This window comes from Heliconius melpomene, chromosome 1 (genome assembly GCF_056956725.1).
Source record: "Heliconius melpomene rosina isolate 202511_hmr_F chromosome 1, ASM5695672v1, whole genome shotgun sequence".
Lineage (NCBI taxonomy): Eukaryota > Metazoa > Arthropoda > Insecta > Lepidoptera > Nymphalidae > Heliconius > Heliconius melpomene.
Window position 1 is genome coordinate 16716999 of NC_140389.1, and position 19559 is coordinate 16736557.

General features: G+C 32.2%; 1 protein-coding gene across 2 annotated transcripts; it reads left to right on the forward strand.

Moving 5' to 3' along the window:
- Positions 1-787: 787 nt before the first annotated feature.
- LOC146541801 (lysosome-associated membrane glycoprotein 1-like) lies at positions 788-17619 on the forward strand. 2 transcript variants are annotated; one of them, XM_085192854.1, is made up of 6 exons: positions 788-1009; positions 1171-1614; positions 11113-11349; positions 12798-12983; positions 14982-15159; positions 15636-17619. In XM_085192854.1, the coding sequence occupies exons 1-5, from the start codon at positions 952-954 to the stop codon at positions 15122-15124; spliced, it is 1068 nt and encodes a 355-aa protein (XP_085048980.1). In that variant the 5' UTR covers positions 788-951; the 3' UTR covers positions 15125-15159; positions 15636-17619. The 2 variants fall into 2 exon arrangements, with proteins under 2 accessions (XP_085048980.1, XP_085048972.1); XM_085192846.1 differs by having other exon boundaries at positions 14982-15152.
- The last annotated feature ends 1940 nt before the right edge of the window (positions 17620-19559 follow it).

Consider the following 19559-nt stretch of genomic DNA (forward strand, 5'->3'; position numbering starts at 1 on the left):
CCCCATCGTTCATAAATATGGTAATAATGATTAGGTTGAATGTTATATAATAAATTTTTAACAATTTATAGTGCATTAGTAAATCTACATTATTTATAAATCTATATTCCATTTTGAAACAGAGGTAGTTAGGACTTACATTTAATAGTCCAATAATTTGTTACTTTTCCTAATGTTTTATATAAATTATAATTATGTCGTATATCGATTGCTTATGCTCATTTGATACTTACCCAGATAATAAATACCATGTGTAAAAAATATTTAAAAATTGAAGATAATGCCAATTATAAAATTAAAGATAATTATAAAATTACCCGTGAATTTCTGATAATTATTATTTATTAGCTAAGTACCTAATTCAAAACACTTCAACGTTTCAAATTTAACTATGCTTTCTAAGAATACAAATCATTTATGAAAAAAGAATAATAAATACTTAACCTAAATTAATGAAATAAAAATACTTTTTTTCATTTACCCGCCAAAACAGTAATGTACTACGTTTTGTAAAACGAATTAAGGTTAAGTATAGTTATTACGCTCAGAACAAGTACAAATGAAAGAGATAAAATAAAATATTAGCAAAGAGTATTCATTTATAAGTATTACTATTAATAATTTGATTTTTTTGAAAATATATTAAAAATTAAGAATTTATATTTAAAAAAAAACTTTTTAAGAATCATACTTAATTTTACCGTGCTAGATTATGAAATATATAGATTCTATATATTTTTTGATATTTTGTTTCATATTTCTTATCTATGATATAACAAACATTTTTTCGTTATATTTTAACTGGTAACCCAGTCTCAGCTGTCTATAAGTGAAATAAGGTGACATTAATCTGTCTGCTCTAGTATTCGATTCTTACAAATTCATTTATTTGCTACGTACTTGTGAGATTGTTCGCGAATATACCGATAATAAAACAGCTTTAATTTCAAAATGACTCGATTAAGGTATTGTTTGTTTGCCGCAGTTTTATGCAGTTTAGCGTTAATTGGTAAGTGTTGCATTATATTAACAAATACCTATTGGTAATCTCTTTGTTGCTTATCGCGTACCTCGCAGTTTTTTTTCATTTTTCATCCGTGTCACGCATTTGAGAACAAAGAATTATTTAACTACCCTGATTATTTATCCATTGAATGAATTCTGCTTTAGGACAAGGAGGTGTGACAACAGAAAAGCCGTACACCATATCAGTGGCTCCACAATCATCCGAGGCGGAAACTCCGCTACCTACGACTGAGAAGCCTACGGAGATTCCAGCAACTGACCCAACCCCTAAACCGACTCCGGCTCCGACGCCTAAACCGACTCCTGCTCCGACGCCTAAACCGACTCCTGCTCCGACGCCTAAACCGACTCCTGCTCCGACTCCTAAGCCTACTCCGGCACCAACTCCTGAGCCCACTCCACCCCCAACTCCTAAACCAACCCCTGCACCGACCCCATCTCCAGCACCAGCTCCAGCCCCTGCCCCTGTCCCTGTGCCTGCACCAGAACAAGGATCATGGTCATATACCAATTCAAGCAATGTTACTTGCATCCTCATCCAGTTTGCTGCACAGCTGAAGGTCACTTACACTAAAATGGTGAATTCATGTAAGTGTTTATTTTATTTATTATCTTTATTTATTTCCGCACTGACAGTTGAAAAATGAATTGTCACATTTACAGTTCCAATGCTGTATTCTATTACGCAGACTTCTATTTATTATAATAGTATTTAGGTAATTTCAATATATTTAAATAGAATGGAAAGAAGTATTTGCTTAGCAAGTTAATATCTTGAGATAACATTTTATGACTTGAATGCAATGGTTGTGGATTTTATTCCCATATTTCCCATTATTTGCACTTTCTGGTACCAAGTCAAAGAGCAACTTTGAATTATGGTCACTCAATATGTAATATCTTCAAAACTATATGGTACTTTGGCAATGGTCTTGTGTGTGGCACATTTCTTCACACCAGTTCTATGCCTAAGCTAAAAATTGAGAGATGAATTTGAATTGAAAATGAATTTTTATTTAATTTTTAATTTATTATAAAACATTCATTATGCTAATATAGTCATAATCTAATTACAGCGTTGCTATTATGTGAATATTATAATGAGCAGATGATCTACTTGACTAATCTTGCAGTTTTTTTTTATTGATTTATATTTAAAGATTATAAATTTAAAAAATTTTTTCTTGTGCATCTCTGATGTTTTACGAGAGCAGCGGCATTCTCATTTATTTGTTTTTCTGACATTTTTTGTATGATCATGCTTTTTTAGAAGATGTTCTTGTCAAATGTCTATATTATTATTTTTCTACTTTATTTATCTCTCTTATACAGCAGAATAGACAGAAATTCACTTAGTGGTAGGATACAAGGTTTATCATATTATATTTGCACAAGGTCTTTGTGATACAGTAAGGCATGATCTGGCTGAAAACATAACAGTTATACATTCTATCTCCATTATGAAGAAAGAATATTTTCAATTCTTTGCTTTTAATAGATCAATTCTTTCATATCTGCTACTCCATATGCAGTGTTATAAGTTCAAGTAGAAAATGTAGAGTGAAATGAAAGTTTTAACAATGAGTTCCTGCTTTCTATATTTACCTGCTGTAAAATATGAAACTTATTTACAATGTTAGCAAGACACATTTCATTGAAAAAAGTATCAAATATGACGGGGTGGCATTTATTAAAAAAATTATATATTTTCCTTTCCTGGAATAAAATTAATGGCTTATTAAAAAAGCTAAAGTTAATATTATATTGCAATGACACTAATTTGACTAATGACTTGTTATGTAATTAAATAGTATCTAATATTTAAAATAATTACTTCTTTTTCAATTTCTTTAGAACTTATATTTTGTTTTAAAAAAAAATCTTTTGAATTTGCTTTTCGTAAAAGTAAATAATCTTCATGTTCACCATTAAATTATATATTTATATAATAATCATTAATATTACACAATTTGTGTGACATTTTAATATTAATATGTAAATCCCCTTGTCCCATTATGAGAGTATCGTTTAGTATGAAATGCCTCAACTGCGCCATAGCGGTGACATTCTCTCGTCTATCTTTTTTCCTCTTAATTATTAAGGTTTGTTATAATATTCCATTTTGTTTACAATTAAATATCTTTAATAAATTTGAATATTTATGAGTGAAATTTACTTCTAAATTATGTACAATTACATATATAAATTGAATTAAAATTTGAATATAACATGCACTTTTATGCGGCCTTTACTTTTTAAGTATATGCCATGTCTCTTATAATTAACACTTTAAAAGTATTTATAGTAAATCTTATCTTATCGCGTGATAACATTTAGATTTTTTATATATTTTTTATGAATATGTGGTGAGTAAAGTTTTCTATATTTTTAGCTTCACGCTGTATCCCACACACACAGCAGGGTAGGCAAAGGGAACGTAAGACACTCCGTTCCCTAATTTCCGCTGAATTCCGGAGACATTGCGGAAATTAAATGGCGGAATTCAACGCCGCGATTTGCCTCGCCAGCCTGGTGTCGAAGTAAATTAAGATACAGATGAAATGAAAATATTAAATATTTCATTTCCTCGAGTGGGATCGAATCAACAACTTGTCGTGTTTAAAGTAACACGCCTCTTTTTCATAGTAAAATGAATTTCCTCCCACTGATAAGCTTCTGTGATGCTACATAACTGTTCTTTGTTGCACACACGCAGTACAATGGATCCTTTTATTCACTATATCGTAACTTTTATCGTCCCTTTATTCAACAGCTTTTAATGCTTGCTTTAGATGCCATTATGACAGTTTAAATATGCATGACTGTACATACCTATTTGTTCTAAGCGCTCTGGTCATCTGAAGATATAGTGGGAGATTCGCAGGTTTAACGAAACATTTTTTTATACTTTATAACTTTAGTATTGAAGGTAGAATTTACGAATTTTTTAAATTAAATGTGATATAGGCCTGACATTTTGCCTTTCAAATGGTCAGAATGTAAACAATGGTAGGATTTTTCATTCCGTACTTTCTGCATATCTTGATGTTCTAATATTATATAGGTGATTGGTAGATAGGCATTGATACAGATGATAGAGGAGATAATTTCCAACCATTTTTATCTATAATAATATCTCGGAAACGGTAAAATTTCACGTCATGGCTTATAGGGCATAAACGTGGTTGGAAATTACCTGCTCTATAAACTGTATTAATTTGTCTATTTATTTACCAATCACCCTGTATAATTTAATATTTCTTTAAGACAATCTTTTTGTGTTTTTCAGTGTGTTGCATGACAATTTTAGATTGACAGACATATTGCGTAACTTTATACTGAGTAACAAATGTCTTAAGTACAGGAGAAAAAGAGTAAATACTAGAACTTTCTAGAATAATCTAGTTTTGGATCTTGAATCCTAATATCTTTCTGTGTTGGTATTTTGGTCATTCATCCAAGACTTTTTTTATTATCACTTAATAATATTTCTTTTAAGTAACTCTCATATGATTATTTACTTATTAATTAACATACACAAGGCCATTGTAACAGATACCTTACTAAAATCCAAACATAGCACGAAACTAAAGTCTGTTCCTCGATTTTGCGATACAAACGTTGATTTAGAAAGACTATACCACACTACTACTAGAAAGACTAGACAATGCTGGTTTGTTTATTAGTTGTATGTGCTGTTCACATAGAAACTTACATACTTTCAATTCATTTATTTATAAACTTTTGTTAATTAGTGGGAAAAAATGATTATGATTAAAGTAACGGCTTTTTATAGTACCTATAATGTTATAATTTAGTAGCATGAATTGTTGAAAATATGTGTATATTTTCATAAACCGAAAAAAAAAATTGATTATATTATATCAGATTACTTGTTTTATATTATTTTTTTTATTTTTATGTGATAGAGGTACTTATTTCATTTATCAATATAATTTTCAAGTTTGCAATGAATACATTTTTGAGTGTCACGCTGGATTCCTCACATAGCAGGGAAACCAGGGAACCCACTGTTAAGACACTTCCGTTCCCCATTATGCACTACTATTACATTTCATTACACTGTATAGTCACTGTGCTTTACAAAATTACATTTGCCTTTATACTTTGTTCGTTATGCTATTATCAGTTGTTTTCCTGTTAGATCTAATTATATTTTATGGAAATAAAATTATAATTTATATACTTGACGTATATATACATAATATCAATTAACTAATGGTAATATATTCCACCAAGTATATAAGTAAGATAGTCGGGAGTTTGATTTTCGCACGGTGTAGTTTTCTTCTCGCTTCACGCGTAATGCCTATCCTACTTATGGGGGCGTAGAATTAAGACACTCCATTCACCGCTTGTCGACGCAATGCATGTTGAGTGGCGGAACACAACGCTGCGCTTTCAAAGTAATGTCTTGAATTCGGGCGAAAAGTGAAAAAATTGTGTATTAACATTAGATTCACACTAGTTATCCTGCTGTGCGGGAAAAAACGTGAAGCGATTTAATTTAATTTTACTAAGAAAAAAATACAAAGACGTGCTCTATCGGGCGTTTCGCAGGTTTAAACTAAAACACTAAGATATTATTAATTGAATTGCGATAACAGAGTTTTGAATTGCAAAGGAAGTGTCACGTTTTATTGTTATTATATTAGCTCCCTTATCGGTAGCCGCGATTTAATCTAAGTATGCAACATGATAAATATTTATATAAAGGGTTAGATATTTTTAAAGGTATATCGATATTTGAACGTTTTGTAGATAGGTGCGGATTCAAATCTCACCGGAGAAAAAAGTGAAAGTAGAGTAGCGGAGTGTCTTAACACTAGCCTCCCTCTGCCTACCCTGCTACATGCGGGATACAGCGTTAAGCTAAAAAAATATTTTAATTTTTTTTACGACTTCATATAATAAAGTACCTACATAGATAAATATGGTGTACAATTGTTGTAATTTAATACAGATAAAATTACCGCCAACATTTAAAATGTCAATAAACATAATGAAAAGAAACTAATTGTTTAAATATAAATTTATGCAGCGAATCTATTTTTAAATTTCATAAATATTATACGGAGTTGTCGTGACACACGGGCGTAAGTGTGGAACTATTAACGCGACTGTTGTAGGTTCTATTCCCACTCGGAAGGGATAAAATATGTAATATTGTCATTTCTTCGCTCAGAAAATTTTCAGAAATTCGGCGGGAAGTGGGGAACAGAAGTGTTCTAATAGGAAGGAAGTGTCCTAATACTAAGTACCCTCGGCCTACCGTGCTTTGTGCGGGAGTGCGTGAAGCTAACAAAAATATAATATATCTTGACACATTGTTCGTAACGTATACGGAGTAGAGGTACCTACAAAACTTCGTCAGCTTCACGCTATATCCCGCACACAGCAGGGTAGGCAGAGGGAACCTAGTGTAAAGACACTGTTGTCTGTTGTGAAAGCAATATACATTTATCTAGATGTACAATAGTCCGGAGGTGAATATTGATTTAGTTAAGAACCTAGTTGGGTCCCTGCCAGACTGCACAGCTTACTGTAGGTACCTAGTCATGTTCAATATATTTATCATATAAATTCTGTGTTTCTAGTAAAATGAGATATAATTCCAAAAGCGTATTATTTAGTTTTTTTATTATAATTTTTTTTCAACCTCACCCCGTATTCCGGGGCAGGAAATGTAGAGACCCTCACCCTTGTGTCGCTGCGCCACGACGACCTCAAGTTAGTGTGTGTTAGTTAAGTCGCAGGTCATGGGTTTGATCCCAATGACAAAAATATTAGTAGCCGTGGAGTTGCAACTGAACACGCAATGTGTAGAATTCGGACGGAAGGCGGAAAATATTTAAAATGAATGTCAATTTCAAAATTATTATTACTAAAAGAAGCCATTATTTTATTATTTTAATCGTTCTTACACAAAGTATGGTTTTGACTTTCTTCACTCAACCAAGGACGGAAAATAGTACGACAAAGCGGAATTAATTATTCCAACTATTATATGTTTTATTGTATATTTAAACATTTTCACACAAAAATACAGATGTCTTTCATAATCACTAAATATTCAAGACGTTTTAAGGAGTTTTCCTCCAGTCCTCCAGACACTGCAGCAGTCGTTACTTCAGGCGACATATCTAGGTCGGGCTAATGAGAGACCAACTGAGTGCACTTCATGTTGATCACTGTTTTCAACTGTTAAATATAGATGGAAATAACCTTTTAAACATATATTTTCGTTTCATTAATTTATCAAATATCATGTTGAAGTATATGCATTTAGATATAACTGCAAATATCAATTTGTGTAGCGAGGGAGGAAGGGAATAAGACTTAAAGGTTTAATTTTATTCATGAGTTGTTCATCACTACCGACTAATTTAAGGAACATTACTTCCTTGTTGTCTATAAGTCATATGAATGTTATCGAACCCACACCCATCGCCTTACCAAACACATGCCAACTGCGCTATAGGTAACTAGTGAAAACATTATATTAATGCCATTAAAAATGTTCCTTTGTGTTCACAGTTCGTGCATTGTGAAATACCTCAAACTTAAACCTTGGAAAAATACAAAGCTTTTCTAAAAATATCTTTTAATAATGTTACCGCTATAAACGTTTTAAAGGTAGAATAAAATGTAAGTACAGATTGTTAGTCGTTGCTAGAAATTGTTGAAATGAAACAATTTTATCTATTTTTTGTTCATATACTGTGATAGGTATTGTTTTACCCGGCTGCAACGCCAAACGGAAGGGTTATGATTTTAGCGCGTATATATTTTGTTTTTTTATATCAACTCTGTCATAAATGTATAAACTGTAGGTAGATATGTTAGATTTTATACAACCACTCAGGGTTACGTATGTATAAGAAAATTCTGAAATTAAGATTTTTTTCCCAAGAAAACGTTTGAACGCACGCCGCTTTCTGAGCCTTTTTATTTTTTTACATTTTATAAGCAGGAGTGTCTAGTTTTATCTCTTATTAAATTAAATGATTTTGAGGCCAGTCGTGGTGGAGGGGCACAAAGTCTTATTGTAAAACCGATTGGTTGTGGGTTCAATCCCCACTCGAGGAGGTGATATATTTATTTTAATATATATTTCCATTTCTTCGTTTGTTTTGAGGCAAAAGCGCGGCGTTGAGTTCCGCCACTCAATCCAATGTCTCCAGAATTCGGCTAGGTTCCCTCTGCCTCTGCTACAAGATACGTGGAGCTGACTTATTTAGAGAAAAAAATGACAAAGTGGGGAACGAAAAAGCCTCAGTTTTAATAAGAACGATGTGTCTTAAGACCAGTTCCCCAGGTTCCCTCTGCCTAATCCTGCTACGTGAGGGATAACGCGTAAAGCTAACAAAATTATAATGTATTTTCTGTAATAATATCTATGTAAGCAACTCGCTATGAGTCATTATGACGCGCTTCCAGTGCAGTTATTTGTATTGATTCAGCGAGTATAATATTACACTTACACTTTGAAGTATCTACTTGTGACATTGAAATGTAACTACATTATATGAAAACGTCTTTTTTTTTTAAATATTTTTTTGGTGTGGAGGTATGTCATATTACTCCGCTCTCCGCTTTTTTTGTTTTCACTATAAATTAAGTGGTGAAACCAAATATATTAGCATCTGGCGTATACACGATAGTCGTGGCTTCGATATCCATTGGGGCAATTCATTATTTTCAGCATCTCTGGTAAACACAAAAATATTTTCACTCTACATGAAATGTCTCAAATCAGTGCCAAGCAAAATACGTTCCACCACTGAACCCACAATTCGGCGGAAGGTGGAGAAAGGAAATATGCCTTATTAGGAACGGAGTCTTAATATTAGGTTCCCAGGTTCCCTTCGCATACCTTGTTTTATGCGAAATGTACCTCGCTTTTTTTTTAGTTTCACGCTGTAGCGAGAAACTATAAAAAAAACAGTAAGTACATACATAATCTTTTTATAATTACATAGGCATAGGGGAATTGTGCTTAAGATGACATACTTTTTGTTTGAAGACAAATATTTCAAATAAATAAAGTCATCTGAGAACAGCATATTGCGTATACTATTATATATTTCATAATCAACGAAATTATTTTAGTTTCAGAACAATCATCTTTCAAACATCATAAAAACAAACAAAAATCGCACTTAGGTCGACCAGTGTAAGACGATATATCTACAGGGTAAAATGACATACTTAGTATGTGGCATAAAAACGCCATCATTATTTGTCGAGCATAGTTCACAAATAAATAGTTTCTTCTTTGCTGGGGGGCTTTTATATAGTATTAAGGCCAGATTCATACATGTCGCAAATTTTATGAGGTGGGATTCCGTTATCAGTCACTTCCTTTTCCAAAAGGGAAATAAGCTTCGTCACTTGCGGCTATTGACTGCTCTTGTTTTAGCAGCCTTATCCATGTCTTCTTGTGACCAATATATATTCGTTTGTAATTGCCAGGCATTTTGTAGGTAAAGCAAAAAAATATATCGATTCTATTTATAAGGGTAAGATAGTATGCCATCTTATACTCACGTTATGTATGTCATCTTACCCAATAGATATATGAATTTAATTTTAACCGTTGTGACGAAAGTTTATAGGTTAGGATGCGCTTTTAGCGTAAGTTGTGTCATATAATATTCCTATTTTACATTTATAATTAGTTCAAATAGAAAATCTTTATCTTACATGTCTTTTCACCATCAAGCAAAAGCGAAAGAAAAATTTGTTGCAATTGAAATTAACGAAAACATAAATTACTTGCCCATCTGCATTCACTTTCAGCCATACTGAATTTAAGCACTAGCTGCATCTACAGACACTCTCTAAAACGTCACAAGATCGCACTTAGCGCTAATAGTTTCATCAATATTGGTAGTGTGTCATCTTATCATAGTATGCCATCTTGAGCACAATTCCCCTACCTACGTGCTTTTATATAACATAGAATGTTAAAAACTTCACTTATTCATTCGGTTCACAAATTGTTAGGATTATAAGTTTCATAATAATAACTTATTTATCATATATTTATCATACTTTGCTATTTATGCTGATAAAAAATATGGCTTCAAGCACGAACTGCTAATACTACTAGTCCATTATTTGTTTGTTGGAAGAAAAACTAAACTAGCTGTTTCTTGTTATACAGGCTACAATAATATATAAGGCTTATAACATTTTGTGAGAGAGATAGATAATTTATATTACTAATTTAATATCTAAAATAGAAATCTTCAATAATATTACTGCAATCATTAAATAAGTTAGAAATGACAATTACTTTCAGTGTCGTTAGCCTTGTACTCAAAACTATGTTTTTACTTCATTTTTCATTACTTTGAATAGATTTTTTATACCTTAATAATAAGATACTTAAAAACCTATTTTAAGTAATAGTTGTTAGTCATTACTTAAGTAGACTTACAATGGTTTAAGAATGCCGTTATATAACTTGTACTAACAAGATTTATTACTTGTATTATCGTAGATTTGGTGTTTCAACGATATAAAGGAAGCGTATTGGCGTAGTGGGAAGTCGTTATCTAATTTTAAATGGGATTGTTTTGAATTTGGTCTCGCTCGCTACTCGGGGGAAATCATTTTTCTTTTCTCGTTCTGATAACTTACGTGAAGGAAAATGATTTCCCGAATATTATCTATGATGACCAGTCATTATATCGTGTATGATTATATGTATAGATACCTGGTGTGGGCTTTAAATTTGAAAGCGGAAAATGCAGATATGAATGACACGAAACTATTTTTTTTTATTTTATAACTCCTCTTCCTCCTGGCATTAATCCCGGCTATTGCCAGGGTCTGCCTTCCTACTCAACCTATTCCACTTTGCACGGTCTTTTGCGTCCTCGGTGGTTAGACCATTAGCTCTCATGTCCTGCATCACGACATCCAACCAGTGCTTCATTGAGCGTCCGGGAGGTTTCCAGGAACGGATATAGCAAGGCACTTGCATCCGTTCTTCTCTCAGCGAATTTTTTGTTTTATAACATTTAGATTAATATAATATTTCGTGTTTTCTTTCAGCAACATCTCTAGCAGATGTTCTTATCAATGTACCAAAGAACGCCACGGTCATCGGCGGCGCCTGCGGTGAGCTCGAACAATGGATCAAGCTGGCCTGGCCGGCAAGCAACGCCACCAACGCCACCAGCGCCACCTACAACAACATGCAGTTCGTGTTCCAAGCCAACGACACCACTAAAACGTATGCCGTGAAGAATATCACCGTCTTGATTGAGCCTGAATCGTTGCCTAATACGAGTGAGTTCGTGATTTATTTATTTTTATCTAAGGCTTAATGACGCTTATACACAGTGATGATATACAAATTGGAATAGTAATGAACCAGCGCCTATTGGAATTCCTGGTGAATCCAGCTGGTCCACGATAGCGTTATAATATATCGATATTACCGTTTATTTACATCCGTGAATCGTTCATGGATAGGTTAGCATTTTTTAATGTCCATTGTACATTTAAAATATAATTAATTTTTTATTTCACGTGTTATAATTTTTTTATAGTAGCTGTTGTTGGTAAAATATTTTTTTAAATAAATAAATGAAATTTTTTTACAAACTTCGTATGAAGAAGCGGTTTCACATGAACTGTGAGTAAATGGACCGTCAGAACAGAAGCAGAATCTTTTTACATGAAATAATTGTTTTTTAGTATTACACCGAAGCATTAAATAGTAACAAAAGAATTGAATAGTGAAATAAAATAGGGCTTCTATATAGCATCGTTACACGACCATCGACCGACGGTTTGGATTAGTAAATTGATTGGTTTTATGACCGCAAGCCACTTATCTCGTGTGGGGGATTGTCTGGTTGTTATGAAATGCTAACTTTTCTTCTTGTTTGTCATTGTAAAGGTCATAAGTTTGATACCCGCGAATTAAATATTATATTGAAAACTATTGCTAACATAACGTCTTTTACCTTTTCGTGTTCTAAAAGGCGCGGGTTCAAACCTAGCTTGCTAAAAAAATATTTTTATTTTATTTTCTTTTTCAAAGTAAGATTCTACAAATAATAGATACTTGTAGTATGAAGAAAAGCACTAGTTTTATTAAAATTGAACAATGTAAGACTGGCAACTCTTATATAATTTAGCGCTCCGTAATCGTGGGAATTTTTTCCTTTTTATATTTTGCGCTTTCTATTTCCAACAACTAAGTGGGTTAAGAAGCGGATTATTAACGATTTTATATTAGGTAATGGTAGATATTACAGAGATATATTTTTCTTGAAAATGTTTTGTTAATCAACGTCGTGGCACAGGAGCACAAGAGTGCGACTGGAACGCGACAGTTGTGGGTACCCATACCCACTCGAGGAAATGAAATATTCAATATTTTCATTTCTTCGCTTTAGTGACGAGGCAGGCAGGCTTAAGTTTCGCCATTCAACACGCAATGCCGCCAGAATTCGGCTGAAAGTGGGTGCAGGGAGTGTCTCAATGTGAATGAGGTGCCGTAACTAAAAAATCTGTTACGTATCAATATTGTTATTGATGATAATGGAGGAAGGTCAGAAGAGACAACACAGGTACTCGAAGGTCAGGTATTATGTAACGTAACATTGGAAATAATGACAACCCGCTAGTTTCTTTTTGACAATTAAAACAAAACTAGTGTGATGTGACCCCCATGACATAACAACATAAAATTACCCAATAATTCTTTCTAAATTCTAAATTTCCAGCTTCGAAATCACCAGTTTTATTCACTTACGGCGAGGCATGGAGGACATCACTGTTCCAGTCGTACAGGTGTGGCGCACCCACACTCCTCAAGCTTGGATCGGAGACGAGCGTGGCGGGTAATGTCACACTCTCACAATTGCAAGAGGAGGCGTTTAGAACCACGTCTACTAATAAGTTTAGTGCTGGTAAGTATTTTTATATATCTTTTAACGCTTGTTTACATAAATTGTGGTCTATGTGTCATATTATGATGTATAAATTTAGAAACAGCATTTCGACAGCGTCTATATTTTTTGTTTTAGAAGTAAATGTCATCTAAAAGAAAAATTGTTTCATATTTCATATTAAAATTATAACTATTCGTATGTAGCTAATAATTTTATAATTTTATTTCAGTTTCTTATCTCATTTATTTTGTGCATTTTGTACAATTTCAATATAATTATTTAAATAAATATAATTGATTATATGATAAAGGTCCCAGTTTCAGTAGTAGTGTAGTAGTGTATTCGGACGATATTTTTTTTTTATATAAAATTGTCCAATAAGCGTAAAGTGAGGTATGAGTAAGGCTTTTTTAAGAAAGACTCATAATACATTCGTTTTATTTTCCAGTTTCCGTAAATACATTCAAAAATAAAGTAAATGTAAAATTGCTCGGATTTTGTATTTTACATCTGTACAAGTAATTGTACATGAGTATAAATAAATAAAATTGACATTAACAATTAAAGTGTGACACTTCTTAAGTTGCTGACTGATTTCAAAATAACCGTGTTTTTTCAAGTGGATACAGTTATTTACACGATACTAAAACTTAATTTAAAATGTTTGTCTGTTTGTCTTTCTGTTTATCCGAACTGCTTAACTGATTTTTATGGGACGTTCACAAAATAGTAGTATATGTAGATATAAATTTTCAATATAATAATATTGACACCACAAGTAAACAGATGGTTTGAGGTTCAATATAATGTGATATTTATTAATAACTAATATAAATGTGTGTTTAAATAAACATTGCGTTCCCTTATCAATAGCGTCTGTTGTGATAAGGGCTCCATAATGACCGTTAGTCATGGCTGTGTGAGCTGTTGTGCATTGCTAATATGTAAATGAAAATTATTCATTATTTCATAATTATGTTGAAATAATGTCATTTATTAATACAAGCGGGAAAATGAAAATTGTTAAATAAATAATTATTCCGAGTGGGAATAGAAATCATAACTGCCGCGGGTACAGGCAGACGCAACATGATGGTTTCATTATGTTTTTTTTTTGTAGTAAAAGCCATTAATTTTTAATTTTCTTTGTAATGTATGGCTTGAACCTAAATCTATGGGCTAGTGAAAGAGCAAAGTAAAAAGCATTAATTAGCTAATTTTCAGATCGGTTTTTTTAGATCTGTTGAGGCTGCCGTACTGGGGGACGAATGTCCATATATACGACGGTTGTGAGTTCGATTCCCATGCGCATCGCATATAATATATTTTATATGTTAATTTTCTTGGTCTCATAACGAGGCAAAGCACGGCGTTGAGTTTTGTAACTCAACGAACAACGCGTCAAGAATACGGCGGAAAGTGAGAAACGAGTGTCTTAACACTAGATTCCCTCTGTGTACCCTGGTATGTGATACGGCATTAATTACGGATTATAAACTGATTCGTGCAATGTGGATTTGTAATATGTACTGCTTTTTAGTATGTAGATTTACTATTTTTGTGTTTATTTATTTTAACTATTTCAACAATGTAGCATTGTTTATTCTATCTAAGCTAGTGTTAGGTTGCCCTTGAGCTTATATCGCACATGATGTACATGTCTGTGATAAGCTAATTTATACATAACATTGTGTGGGATATATTGAAGGCTTATACTTTATATTTTTTCTATAAATTTATTATTTCACCCTATCAGTTTATTTTCAGTGTTGGTAAAGAAAACCTAGTGTTGAAACACTTCGTACTCCACTTTTCATCAAGAATTTGAGACATTGCGTCTTTAGTCGCGTAACTCCAAGTCGCAGTTTGACGATCGACTGCTATAGGCGTTATTATAAAGTATAGCTGAGAGAATGAAATATCATAATTTGTATACTTTCTTTATTTTAAAGATTTGGTAGTATTATAAAAGTGATTTTTTCTCGTAATTTAATGTTTTTTGTTTCTTTCTTCTAGCCCGTGAATGCGGTGGCGACGACGTCCCCGACGCGGTCCCCATAGCTGTGGGTTGCGCGCTCGGCGGGCTCGTGGTGGTGGTGCTGGTGGCGTACCTTCTTGGCCGCCGCCGTTCCGCCGCCAGGGGATACCTGTCCATGTAGGTGGTGGCGGGTTCTGATCCCGGTTGGGGTAAGTGGTAAGTGAAATGTGATGGTGCTGTTGCTACTCAGTCGTCATTATGGAGCGTCGCATCGTTTCAGCGTAAACCCGACGGTTGTGGGTCCGATTCCTACTGGGTCAATCCTCAATGTCATGATGTCATATAGTGCGTGAGAAATGGGGTGCGCTAAGCCAAAATAAAACAATAAGCAATAGTTATATACTTTAGAGTCTGTCGGAGGACAGCGAGTTTGGGATGTTAAGGCCGTTATAGTATATCTCTACATATAATAATATGTGAGCGAAAGATATATTTTTAAAATGTTGTCTGTGCATTTATACACTTTATTCTAAAGAAACGGATTAATCGATTCAAATGTAGTTTTCACTATTGTGTTTTGTTTTATTTCAATCAGTTCCTATATAAAAAAAGTTATATCATTTTACTTTCCCAAGCAAGTGAAGTCACAACCAGCTTAACTATATATTTATAAGATATTTTTTCTTTTTCAGAAAACCGTTGCAAGACAGCGTGGTGTCCGACGTACGTAGTAAAAAATAGTATACAATAACATTCTTTTAATTTGTTTCTTTCAATCGTTCATTCAATTATTCATTCATTCATTCATTCTATATAGAAGGGACTTTGTAAGGTATTTATGTAGGTAACTAATGGTTTTGCTCAAAGTTGGCAACATTGGATGGTCGTTCCTTCATTTTTTATGTATAGATAATAAATATTCATTTAAGACATTATTATAGATGTTTGTAGGTTTTTAACTGATTTATTTTAAGAAATTTTATTAAATGAAAAAGTTAGAAAAACTCTATTGTTTTATTAATATTAAACATACTAAAATATGGTACTTGCTTAGTTCGGTGTAACAAAGTGATATAATATTTTTTAAAACAGGCGTAAAGTAAACAAAAAACACACTCCTAACTCAAACACATAACTAAATCTAAATTCGATTAATATCCTTATTTTACTAAAATAATAATTAATAGATAATTAAAAAAATAAAATATTTTTGCTCTAAAATCGATCTTCTCTAATAATTGATCAGTTAAAAATCTATAAAGCCAATTTAATAGATATAATAAATAATCAATTAAATCATTTAATTTCAATTATTATCATAATTTCAACTTTACGTGTGTAAAATTGAATTATCTGTAGATTTTTTTATTTTTACTTCATAAGCATGTATTAGCAGATGGCTATGTGACACTTAATTTAAAAAAAAAACAATTGCTTTGTAAAAAGTCTCGATTCGCTTAAAACTAAGACTAAAATGTATAATTATCTAAAGAGAAACTATAGAAATGTGATGTAATTTAATAGATTTTTAAATGATTTTAACATAAAATTGGTTTTTTTACTTTTTTTTTACCTTTTTTTAAATTGTTCTAAAATCTCCCAAAGACAAAATATAAGTTTTGATAGTAAATAGACGTCACTAATATAGTATAGTCGACAGCGACTGCAGTGTATTTTAAATAAACAAATTAATATATTTTTTAAGTTTTGTATTATTATGCTTTCTGAAGTAAAGGCTTTTTCTAATTTTTATAACGCATTCGCTAGCGACTATCGTAATAACTTAACTATACTACAAGTCAATGTGAACAAAAGTCAAAACAGAAATGACTTCTGTCCGTTGTTAAGATTGTAGTATAGTTGGAAAGGTTTCGAGTGATCTGGACAATAAAAAAATATTATTTACTATGATTGTATATATATATATATATATATATATATTACTATTTATATATATATATTACTATTTATATGTATTTGTCTGTCCGTACGTTTTAAGTGTTTCCTTTAGGACCTATTTAATTATTATGAATAATTGATTTCACATAAAAAAATTACATGTTTATACAAATTTCATATTTATTTGCTTTAGAAGAAACTTCTTATTGCAATGTATGAGATTTGAAAAAGAAAATTGTATTTGCGTTATTTTGCTTTTATTCTATAAGTAATATATTTTTGAATGATATTTAATTTTGATTTAAAAAAAAGTGATTGCCAATTTTATTTAAACGTAAATATGTATTTACTATTGATTGTAATAACAATTATTTTTATTCAAAAGAGTAGTGTTTCTTTTTATTTTAAAAACATTTTTCAAAATTGTCCAGAAACTTGGCTCATTGATGTATTTTCAATAATTCTTATAAAAAATATCCAAAATATTACGTGACGTCATAAATTTCAATTATTACAGATCACGTGGCCCTTTTTTTTACAATTTCTTAAAATTTTTGGTTACTTTTAATAAGTGTTATTGAAGATTTATTAAAGACTTGGTTTTAAAAGCGGTAGGTGTGGGTTCGACGTTGAACTTTTGCGACTTAAATTTATATATTATAAGTAATTATTGATATATAATTTTGAATTTATTACACTTTTTGTTCATTTGTTCAAGTCGCAGAGTGCTGTGTGATTTAGACAGGTATAAATTAAATATGTTTTTTTATTGCCAAATCGGGTTTTATTTACGTTAATTTCATTTATTTTATATAAAAAATATGTATAAATTACAATTTACTATAATATCATATATATAATTTAAAATTTACAGCGCGGCGTTGAGTTAAGCCGCTCAGCTCGCAAATTGTTTCAGAATTCGACGGAAAATGAGAAACGGAATGTCTTCGGAACGGAACCTGGGAACGTGATCGTATTAAGACATTTCTACACATTAAGACACTTCCGTTTCCCAATTTTCGCCGAATTCTGGAAGCATTGCGTGTTCAGTGGCGAAACTTAGCGCCGCGCTTTGCCTTGACACTAGAGCGAAGATATAAAATGAAATATTTTATTTTCTCGAAAGGGAATCGCACCCACTGTCTCGTTTACAGTCACATGCTGTGCCCCTGCGCCATAACTGTCCTCGAGCTTATAAAGTTTTTTGTTAAATTATTTTACTTCTTATCTCCTTCTGTGACATTATAATATAAAGGTGTCGTAGAATTATAAATTTAATTTCATTTATTATCATTTTTTAATTATTATACCTTGAAGCTAATGTTCTTTATCTTTTACATCTATATTTATACTTATATTAAAATCGTAATTGATCGCAGTCTATACATGGAAGATTTATCGGAATATCTATTATTGGAGCATTGGGTATTTATCAATGTAATAGAATGGAAAACCAATATTTTTAATTTTTTGTCTGTTTGTGTTTGCGTTTGTTAGCTAATCTCAGAAACGGAACTAAATAAAAAAGTTATGTCGATTTAACATATTATTATCTTGTTCGACAAAATTGCTTTCTTGGTAAAAAAGTTATTTTATACAGCTATTATATCGAATTGGCTAAATCCTTAGTTTTAAATTTGTTGTTTGAAATTGTTTGTAAAATTGTTATTTATAGGAAAAAAAACCATAGAAAAAAAAACTAAGATTTTAAGGACGACCACGTGCGGAAGGCAAAGCGAGACGAGGGCCGGCCCTCTGAGGTTCGAGTCCTGCATAAGGCGCACTTCCTCCCGTCGACTTCCTCTCAAGCCACGTAGTTTCAGGACAGAGTACCCTTTTCCCTACCTTTCCGGAGTCGCTATAAAGTCCAGGGCATAGGGCTAACACCAATACCCTCATGTTAGAAAACAACCGGCCCGTTGTCATTACCGTAGAGCCATGCTTAGCAAATGCACGTATACAGAAATTTTAGAAGACAGAATTGTAGGCTGCGTAACGTCGGAAATTATGAAAAATTGTATTATTCTATTTTTTAATATTTTGTGTTTTAAGAATGTGTCACCAGATGAAATAGTTAAAACTTTTAAAAGCCTTAATTTAAAGAAAACTGGTGACCTATGGGGCATGTCTGTTAAAGTTCTTAAAACAATTATACCTAATATTGCTCCTTATCTAGCTTTAATTTTTAACAATTGTGTAGAATCCGGTACTTTTCCTGATTTAATGAAATGTAGTAAAATAGTGCCGCTTTACAAAAGTGTAGTACAATTTTCTTAAATATTAACAATTGTTTCCATAGTGAGCAATATGGTTTCACCAAAGGTAGGTCCACTACGGATGCGGGTGCTGCACTCCTAAAGCACATTTATGACGCATGGGAGAAGTCACAGAATGCTATTGGAGTGTTTTGTGATTTATCCAAAGCCTTTGATTGCGTAGACCATGAAACTCTGTTATTAAAACTATATCATTACGGTATACAGGATACTGCTCTTGATCTTATTGCCTCATATCTAAACCGAAGAATCCAGAAGGTTAGTATAAATAATGTAAAATCATCTGGATCTCCCCTAAAGATGGGCGTTCCACAAGGATCTATACTTGGTCCCCTTTTATTTCTTCTTTATATTAACGATCTGCCTTTTTATGTGAAGAACATATGTGATATTGTACTTTTCGCGGATGATACCTCTTTAATATTTAAAGTTGACAGAAAT

Bases quoted from the DNA above. Each gene is read 5' to 3' on its own strand.
- LOC146541801 (XM_085192854.1), top strand. From the start codon at position 952: ATGACTCGATTAAGGTATTGTTTGTTTGCCGCAGTTTTATGCAGTTTA. The intron at 1,010-1,170 runs GTAAGTGTTGCA...ATTCTGCTTTAG, and splicing joins ATGCAGTTTAGCGTTAATTG to GACAAGGAGGTGTGACAACA. The intron at 12,984-14,981 runs GTAAGTATTTTT...TCTTTCTTCTAG, and splicing joins TACTAATAAGTTTAGTGCTG to CCCGTGAATGCGGTGGCGAC.